Source organism: Cervus elaphus, chromosome 12, assembly GCF_910594005.1.
Source record: "Cervus elaphus chromosome 12, mCerEla1.1, whole genome shotgun sequence".
Lineage (NCBI taxonomy): Eukaryota > Metazoa > Chordata > Mammalia > Artiodactyla > Cervidae > Cervus > Cervus elaphus.
The window spans coordinates 14,147,878-14,158,009 of NC_057826.1; the positions used below are offsets into that span (position 1 = coordinate 14,147,878).

The window sequence follows — 10,132 nt, forward strand, 5'->3', positions numbered from 1 at the left end:
TATGTAAACCTGAGATTATTTTATACTTCTCTCTTAGGGATATTTATATATCTTTCTCTGTGGGATATTTACATTTCTTCTTGGTCTGGAACCAAGCTGAGTGATTGCAGCTTGCCAAACATACCCATTCTCTCCTCCTTCCAGACCGTCACAGCTGGCTGACTACTGATTACTTCAACCTTTGTGCCCAGAGCAGTTTTAAAAATAGTCTCTGTGCTATGTTCCAGTCCTTACTCACGATGGCCCTAAGGCTGCCCTTTTTTTGTTTTTAAATAAGCATTAGCCTTATTCCTTGATTTTCCCATATCATCTTATAGTCAACCCCTTAACTTGCTTCTTCAAGTCTATAGGGAAGTCTGCATGTATTCAAGAAGGAGGAGAACCTAGGATTTTATTTGTTGCCCCTCAGGGGACCAATAGGGGTTTGGGGGTCACTTGCTATAGCACCTTTACCTGCATTTCCTACTTCCTTTAGCTAGTTTTTTCACTTGTTGAATCTGCCCTTCTAAATATCTTGCTCTCCCCCTTGGAAATTTCCAGATACTCCTTGGAAATTTTCAGGTACTCCTGGAGCTAGGAAGGCTCTGTAAGGCTAAATCATTGTTTCTCAGTGCAAATACTGTTGGCATTTGGAAGGAGACACTTTGTTGAGAAGGTACTATCCTGACATTTAGCACTCCTGAGCCCTTGAGCACTAAATGCCGGTATCACCCACTAGTCACTCCGATGGCCTAGTTGGAGGCCACCAGACATTTCCAAATGCCCCGTGGGGAGAAAGCCACCGGGTTGTTACCTGGTTCATCTTCTCGCCTTCAGGCAGGCCTCCTTGGTCTCTGAATTCATAGCCGAACACTCTGCCCTTTGCTCACGCAGACCCCGTCCCAGCTGGAGACGTGGAGCGAGGCTCCAGGAGCTCCCTGCGGGGCCGCTACGGGGAGGTCATGCCCGTGTACCGCCGGGACAGCCACCGAGACGTGCAGGCCGGCAGCCACGACTACCCCGGCGAGGGCATCTACCTGCTGAAGTTCGACAACTCCTATTCCCTGCTGCGCAACAAGACTCTCTACTTCCACGTCTACTACACGAGCTGAAGGCCCGCCGGGACGGGACGCGGGTGGCGTGTGCCGGCTGGAGCAGGCTGCCATCTGGGGCCTCTTGTCCTGGATAGGCAAGGGCTCCAAGCTGAGCGTGGGGCACCTGACCCTCACGCCCTGCCTGGCGGGCCTGACTGTTGACCCCATCCATGTAGCTTTGCCCCGTCCTTGGCTTCCGCAGATGGTGGCGTGGTACCCCTGCTCTGTGGTCCCTGACTCACGCTCTTGTTGCTTCCGACTCCAGCAAAATCTCTCTGCGGAGGACACCCATCAGGTCAAAAGCCTACGAGGAAGTTGGGTGTTGCCTTTTCAAAATAGGTTTGTTTTGGTTCCAGGTGTATGCTTTCACCTGCTGCGCTCTCCTCTCCAGAGCCTTCACGCAGGCGAGTTTAGTGGCCACCCACTCTCTCCACTTTCCGGAAGGACTGAAAGAGAGAGGGAACAGCACACTGTCCGTGAAGGAGCCCAGTCCTGGGGACGCGGAAAGCTCTGGCCAGCCTCTCACCACTGCCGTATTCCCGCCTGCTGGTTCTTCCCGTTCTCTAGCACGGGCTGGGAGCCCTCACTGCCTCTGGAGGCGTGGTGATTTCACCCTGCCTCTCTCCTTCTCTCCTCTTTTCCCCTATCTAAGTCTGTGTCCCTGCCATCACAGCAAGAACTTCCATGCAGTCCAAAGCGATGATCCCTGTAGTCTAAGCTCTTCTGGGAAGCAAAACTGCCTCCATCACTTCCTATTTCAAGAGGCGGTGTCCCTTTCCAAGGGTCCTGGGGGTGGAAGGGGGAAAGGGTGGAAATTAGGTACTGGATTGATCTCAGATGCCATATCTCCGGAAGTCAAGTGTTACTAAATCATTTTTATGTATAATCAAAGAAGGAGGGGGAGATCATCTGAGAGAAGAGGTTAAAAAACAAAACAACACTCCAGATTCCCTACCGCTTTTTTTTTCTTTTCAGTCTTTAGAAAAGGGGTGATATTTAGAAATTTTGCTTTGGGACCAGTCAGTTTTCCTGTTTCTAGATGTCTAGGTTGCTTGCATTCAGGGCTGCAGGCTTTTGGTGCTCAAAGTCTCGAAGAGGAGGTGGTCATGAAGCTTCACTGCTGCTGCTGGTCGGCTTTGTTCTTTTACTAGGCTGAAGCCTGTACGTTCCCTGAGGACGGCCTTTTCCACGCCATGAAGCTGGCATGCTGCGGGGAGCTGCCTCCAGTGTCCCCAAAGGCACGTGGTAGCCCAGCCCCCTCCCCATGGCCTAGGAGGAGGCAGAGCAGGGACCACTGCGACCGTCTGTACCTCCTCCTCTCTCATTCTTTGCTTCAAGCCTGTTACTACTGCCTTAGAATTCCAAGGAAGAATTAGATTTATTTATTACTTTTATTTATTGTTAAAGCCACATTTCATTTCACCTTTGAAACAGTTCCTGTTTCTCAGAAGGCTTTCACCTGCTCTGAGCCACCGAGGCCCCCTCTCCTGTGGAGTCTAAGATGCAGATTTCGGGCGAAGTCGGGGAGGGCTGACGTTCCACTCCCGTGGGGTCAGTCCCTGTGAGGCTCTGGGAGGGGCCTGCCCCTCCTGAGACGGACGGATGACCCTCCCCCCCCCCCCCCCGCCCACCCAGCCTGCTGCCCCCAGCACTCCCTGCGAGGAGCTCTAGGTTGTGAGGGAATCTGCCCGTTTGCCCAGGATTGAGTGAGTGTAGAGGACTTGACCAGCCAACCAGAGGCATCCCGTGATGCCAGGACTGCCAAGTCCTCCACCTGCTCCTCCACTCTGAGGAGTCAGCTGTGTCATGATGCTTCCTTTGGCTCCTTCCTTCCCTGTGTGGGAGCCTCACACCACGCCTCCCCTCTGCACAGAAGCAGAAACTCAGCGACCAGGGCTCCTCACGACAGGTCCGTGGCGGCACCTGTGTCACGAACAAAGGGCGCTGGAGCCACACCTTCTGCTTCTCTGGGAACATAGCCCCAGGTGGGAGAGGATGCTGGGGACTGCTGTAGCATCCCTCCTCCTCCAAGCGGCCTCATACCTCCATTACTTTACGTCTGAGTGCATTCTATAGAGGGTTATACACTGGCCCACATTTCCATGCCCTGTAAGAAGTTAGCAACTATTCTAGCAACTGCCTGTTGGGTCACTGAAAGCAAACTCGCCGTGCGGTCATCCCATCAGGTAGCTGTGTGATCATCACTGAAATTGAATCATGCCTTAGCTAAGTGAATAGAATGTTTATAAAATAATTTTCTACCGAGCTCTTCTCCAGTCAGCTAAAGCCTGGCTTATTTTTCCTGTTGTTAACTTCTGACTTTCTCTTAAGACGGAGCTGTCGGGTCATAGGAGGCTCCCTGGGATGACACTTCTTGTTGTTGATTTTTGCCACGAGAGTCTCTGTATCCTTCTTTTCTTTAGAATCCTAGTTCTGTTGCATCAGGGAAGCCTGAGGGACTTGTTCCCATCGCCTCAGTGTGCCTCTTATTGTCTGGTCACTTTTGAAGTCCTGGACATTGTTATATTTCATTCTGTACCGGTGTTTCATTAACAGTCAGTGCTTCTTTGATCCATTCACACACAGACACAAAAATAGCTAAAAAAAAGATATTTTCACCATCTAATGAATTTACTATCCCATATTAAGTCATCTGAAATTATTGAACTTTAGGGACACAATATTACTTGTAAAATGCATGTAATTACTGAGAATTTCAAGGTCTGGCAAATCCTAAGAGGTAGTCACTTCCTTAGTCTGTCTCTGTCTCAGTTTATAGAACCAAACAATGAAGTGAAAATTACTTGCTTTCACCTTCACCCTGTCCTTTAGAGCATAAATATTAACGTACAATGGAAAGAAAGTACTTCACAGTAGGAGAGACTGGAATTCTCTCCACAAGGTGGCCAAGTTCTTAAGTTTCTTTGGTTTATTTAGTTTTGCTACTTTGTTGAGAGATGGGGCTTTTAGAAAGTTTAGGGTATTAATTTTTCTCAACATTTCATTTTGAAAAATTCTCAGCAAACAACATTTAAAAGAAGTATAGTATAAGCACCCTTATGTATATCCATCACATAGATTTTAAAATTATAAACTGCTAACTTTTAAACAAAGATGATTCTGCCATTCTGTTCCTTTTGACAGGTGTCCAGTAGAGTATTCCCTTCACAGACATCAGGTCTCCAGTGTCAGAGAGCTCCTGGTTTTTAGCAGACTCACCTCATTCAGTGCCAGTTAACCGGGGAGGTGATCCGCATAAAAATGTTTCCTGTTCTCCATCTTTCAGAACTCATGCTGTATCTCCCCTTTCCCTTAGGCTCTAAAAGCTAATGTTTTCTTCTCTTTCTGGCATGTCAGAGTGAAGGTAATTGTGAAACTGCTTTCCTTGGAAGGACTTTTTTCTGATCTCTGTTGCTTTCCAACATATCCTCAGGACTGAAATTACACTTGGCTCCTCAGACATAATGTAGCTTTAAAATGGAAGTAGGCAGTAACTTGAAATTAGGCCATTCTTAGTTTTGTTTTTTTTCTTAATTGATTCATGCACTTTAAAAATATTTTTTATCTGTTATTTAGGAAAGAAAATCTTATACTTTCAAAAAGTATATATTGTCCCTTATATATATGGAAGAGTTTTAACTGAAAGCTTCCTGAAAGCTCACTATCTTAATCAGTGGGTTTAGATATTATTGTAAAACATCATTTATAGAAAGTACCTGTATGTTTTTGATGAGCCCTATCCAGTCCCTCTTTGAAAGAAATTAGGTGAAACCCAAACCCAAAGTATTTTTATGTTTATTTTAAGACCACTTTTTTGCAGAAGGTTGCCTTTTAACCCCAAAGTATAAGGTTCTAAGGTACAGAGCTGAGTGACCCCTAACATTTACACAAAAGGCTATTGTTTTAGACGAAGGGATAGGAGTGAAAAGGTTTGTGCAGCTTGAGAAGTGCGTTTTCTTTTTTTTTAACATTGATAGTAAGGAATGAAAATGAGAGAAAGAGAGAAAAGCTGTCAAATGTATCCCAGAATCTGGCTCATAATTCTGATTCTGTGTAGTTCTTTAGTTTGCATTTCATCCATTGGAATTTGTCTTTCGGCCAGAAACCTCACTGGTTCTCACTGTGCTTGTTGGAGACATCCCAAACTCACTTTGCTTTCTTTTCCAACAAGATCGGCTTTAGAAATATTTTTGAGTAGGTCTCCTCTGCTAAGGGTAACCCTGACCTGAGGGTTGATTTCACCTCTATACCCTGTGGGACTTGTGGGTCCAGCGCCATGGAAAAAGATGGTGACTTTAGAAAGGCTAGGAGGAGTTCCTGCTATGTCCCCGTAGCCTCAATTGGTTTTGACTATGGCCGAAAAGGGACGAAACAGATTCATTTTGACCAACATCCCGGAATAGCCTCAAGCCACAAAACTTTTTGTGAATGAGCTGTGTCCTCTGTAGGTTGACCTCCCTCTGAGGGGTAGGAATCTCATTCCATCTGTGTGGGCCAGTCATACACACAGTCAGTGGGACCAACAGACCGACACAATTTGGTCTTCCTTTTAGAGCCTCTATTTAGAATCTCTCCAGGGTCGAAAAAGTGCACATCAACCTCTTTAGTCTCTTTCCACCTAGCCAAAAGCGTAGACCTTTTGGAAGCCTGAATTTGCTAGACGCGGAAAGGGCACCGACCCTATAGACTCTCAGTGGTCGAAAAGAGTTGGAAAGTGAGTTTCTGTATGAAGGAAGGTGGTCTCATTTTTTGTGGTGAGGGGTAGCTTGTTAAGGGATTCATGCTCTTTAGAGAGCAGGTCCTTGTATTCATTGAATCTGATTGTGCTCACGGAGCCACAATGCATGATTCTTTGGGGAGTAAGTAGGGGATGGGTGTTTAAAACTAGTCACAAGTTGGGTGCTTCCCAGCAACCCAGTATATGGTGAGTGTCCCTATGACCAAAGCCCCAGTTTTCATGCACATGGGATCCTGTCCCTAGGCCCTCATTTCCAGACAACTGAGAGACACAGAGAGGGGCTAGACCCCCTCCGCTTCTCTTATTTATGGTAGCGTTTTGCAATTGGCAATATGATATCCGAGTTTACATAATTAACCAGAATTAGATAATAGTGTGAGCTGAGTAGATAAGCTGATCAGCCTTGGCTGGAAGTAGGGCTGGGGAGGGCGTATGACTTGGAGCCCCACATTGGGGTAGCTGGGCAGGTGACTCCTGTGTGACTGTGCAGTTGGAACTCTTGTTAACCTCGCCAAGTGAGTGAAGAGGATGTGACGATGCCATGCTGATGAGGACGACACACTAATTGAGTTGGCTGGGAAACAGAGCAAGGCCTCCATCTACGGGCACTAGACCCTGTCACCAGCTGTGCGTGCGATCTCAGTGTGAGGTGGCAGCTCTGCAGGTTCTGAGTCTGGCTTCAGGGCCCACCAAGGGGCAGTCTAATGTGGGCATGACTCTGGCCTTCCTCAAAGGAGAACCTCCTGAGAGTCAGTTCCCAGCGGCCTCTTTTCTGGGAATGGGCAGTGGCACCCCGGCAAGAGCTGCTTTGGTTCTTTTGGTACCTGGTTACCCATTACCTGGTTATGATCAGTGTCACCCACTTGCTCTGTCCAGCCAGTCCAGCGCCTGTGGGCACACCTTTGACATCTACCCAGTTATTTAGGTAGTGAGGTTAGGGCAGGATCTGGGACCCAAAGGGAGAGAGAAACTTTGCTAAGTATTGCCAGATTTCAGAAGTCACCACTCCCTCTGGGGTGCTGCACTGTCCCTCCTAAACCAAGAAGGCCAGACAGAGCCCATCCTGTCTTAAGTCTCCTCACCAATCTAAGAAAACGTAATTAATTGCCTAAAGCTTTGTTAGTGGGGGTTCATTTACAAACAGCAGTGTCCTCAAAAACTAAGTCCAAAGGCACAAGACTCCGGCTTTGAAATGATCTGTAGTCCCGGTCACTGGTTTGAACGCACCATCAAATCTAGAGATACACACTTTTGAAAAATTAAATTCCATAGTTCTCTGTCATTTTAAGCTGATGGTTTTGACTCATCTAGGGATAAAACATGTGAAATGGTTTCCAGGGGATCAAGTACATATATTTTCTGAATGTTCTGATACAGGGTCATGAACAATTTTAAAGTTTTTGTTTGAAATATGATAGTATACGAAATAACAGAAGAGCCTTTAACTCACCGTCAGGTAAAGGAGCTCTCTTCCTGAACCCTTTTCCTCACTCAGGTTTGAAATGCCTCATCTGTAATGCTACCTGTAATTGATTATTACTGTTGGTTTTCAGGTTCAGTCAAGAATCATGTGGAAAACATTATCCTAATTCCTTCTCTCCTCTCCTAAGCAGCACATTTTATTGAGAAATTTCATATTAAAAACTCCACTAACATCCTTTACTGAAATGGTTGTCCCATAAATGAATTTTTTTTTTAATTTAGTCAAGCTGAATTATTTCCATTTAGCTATGTTCAAGAGCAAGTAAAGTCTGGAGAAAGGAACCCAGTCACCCATGACTCTGGTGTACCCTTTTCCCTTAATAATGGGAAGTATCCTGAAATCCCCTGAAGAAAGCTGCTTTGTAATCAAAGTGATGGATTATAAGAAAGCCAGACTTTGGGTAAGGATAATTGGAATAGAGGAGGTGTTTGAAGATCTCCTCAACTACTTTATGCCATTTAGCTTGTATTACTGAAAGGCCTGCTTTGGTGCCTTGCACTGAGATCTATCAGTTGACTGAAAGATGATCATGCTTTCTTGGTAAATATTTTTAAGCAACTGGCAACCACAAAGGCATTCTTTCCTTATCATTCTAGATCATGCACTGATGCTGACATTACAAAAAGGGGTCTCAAAGGGAAACAGTCACAGCCTTTTCTTTAAAATACACAGGTATCCCAAGCAATCATTTGTTGCAGTCAACTAGTTTTATGTGTTCCCTGTCATGACAGATGCTGTCAGCATCGCCTATGATTTCTAAGAACTCTGAACCAAATTGTTATTTGTTATGTCCTGCTGAGTGGTTTTCCCTTTAAAACACCGTATTTCCACCACCCTGTGGCACTGAGTCTGTTGCCGGTACAGAGGGTCCCGAGCTATTGTTCCTGAAACAGCTCAGTTCTTGTGTTTTTATATTATGTAACCGTTTTGTGATGCTTTTGTGCATTCTTTGTCTTCTCTTCCGAATTTTGAAATCTGTCATAAATAAACTTTTTCACTATGCACCTGAAACATGAGTTATACTTTAATAACATTTTTTCTTCATCTCTCCTCTGCATCTTAAGAGGATAAGTATTCTTTAAATCTGTATGAATTATTTTATAATCTATTACTATAAAAATTTAAGAAAAATTAACGAGAAAAAGTTACGAATGAGATTAATGATAGAGCCTTCACCTGCATTTAAATTTTAAAATATGTATGTATTTGGCTGTGCTGCATCTTAGGTGCTGAATGTGGACTTTCTCTAGTTGTGGCGAACGGGCTTTGCATCGCCATGGCTTCTCGTTGCAGAGCACGGGCTCTAGGCCCGCGGGCTCAGTGGTTGTGGAACACAGGCTTAGCTGTTTATGGCATGTGGGATCTTCCCAGCCAGGGGTAGAACCCATGTCCCCTGCATTGGCAGGCGGATTCTTTAACTACTGGACTACCAGGGAAGTCTGCATTTAAATTTGGCTAAGTATGGCTAAGTATGAACTGGGATCTGGGCTTGGCCCAAGGGAAGAAAAGTTAAGAGTTGTCGTTTAGTCGCTAAGTCATGTCCAACTCTTTTGCAACCCCGTGGACTATAACCTGCCAGGGTCCTATGTCTGTGGGATTTCCCAGGCAAGAATACTGGAGTGGGTTGCCATTTCCTTCAACAGGAATCTTCCTGACCTAGGGATTGAAGCCGTGTCTCCTGCATTGGGAGGCAGATTTTTTACCACTCAGCCACCAAGGAAGCCCCTAAGTTTACAGTGATGATTACAAAACAGAACATCATTTGTTTTGTTAGTATTTGATCCCCAGGGATGTCCATTTTCCAGTGGGCTGACTCTATTCAAACTTGGAATCAGTACTTTGGACACCACAGTAATCATTTAACATAGTCTGGGTAATACTCAGCCTACTTTGATTTATGGAAATGATACCGTAAGATATCTTTGACATGCCTTATAATGCTGCCTCTGCACATCCTTGGTGTGTATTCCAGAACAGGAAGGACTCACATGTGACCAGAGGGGCACCATTAAATATTTTCTTAAGTGATACCTGTGGTCCTAAGATGAGCCTGTTGATTTTTCCCTGCTTTCTTTTGCCATGTATATATTATAACTTACTTTAAAAAAATTGGTATTTTTATTTAATTTTTTTTGGCTGTGTTGGGTCTTCATTACGGCAGATCGTTGTGGTATGTGGGATCTTTCCTTGCAGTGGGAGGGCTTCCTCTAGTTATGGCACACGGGCTCAGTAGTTGTGATGTGTGGGCTTGCCCCACAGTATGTGGAATCTTGGTTTCCTTGACCAGCGATTGAACCCAGGCTCCCTACATTGGGAGCTCGGCGTCTTAGCCACTAGACCATCAGGGAAGTACCTGGGGATCTTTAATGCGTTGTGTTTGGGTATGCCAAATATACTATGTCACTGATGACACAGAACGTATTGGAGATTACTTTCTTATTTTTATTTTTTGTAAATGGTTGTTTTTCATAGTTAAACCACTATCACTTGGCTTTTGCTGCATGAAATCTCATCATCTCCACTGAAATCAGGAAGCATATGAACAGGCATCTCTTTTTTTAATTAATATTATTTTCTACTGTGCTGGGTCTTCATTGCTGCTCACAGACTTTCTCTAGTTGTGGCGAGCAGGAGTTACTCTAGTTGTGGTGCTTGGGTTTCTCACTGCAGCGGCTTCTCTTGTTTTGGAGCACGGGCTCTAGGCAGGCAGCCTTTCGTAGTTGTGAAGCGTGGGTTCAGTAGTTGAGGCTCCCAGGCCCTAGAGCACAGGCTTAATAGCTGTGGCTCACTGGCTTAGTTGCCCTGCGGCATGTGGAATCTTCCCGGACCAGGGATCAA

General features: G+C 45.4%; 1 protein-coding gene across 1 annotated transcript in view; it reads left to right on the top strand.

Annotated features, from left to right (window-relative positions):
* The window catches only part of TMED8 (transmembrane p24 trafficking protein family member 8), a 32,771-nt gene extending 24,466 nt beyond the window's left edge, over positions 1-8,305 (top strand). Inside the window, exon 6 of the mRNA XM_043919984.1 lies at positions 874-8,305. Coding sequence (XP_043775919.1) covers positions 874-1,091 — 218 coding nt within the window. The 3' untranslated portion in view covers positions 1,092-8,305. The remainder of the gene's footprint in view (positions 1-873) is intronic.
* Positions 8,306-10,132: the final 1,827 nt, after the last annotated feature.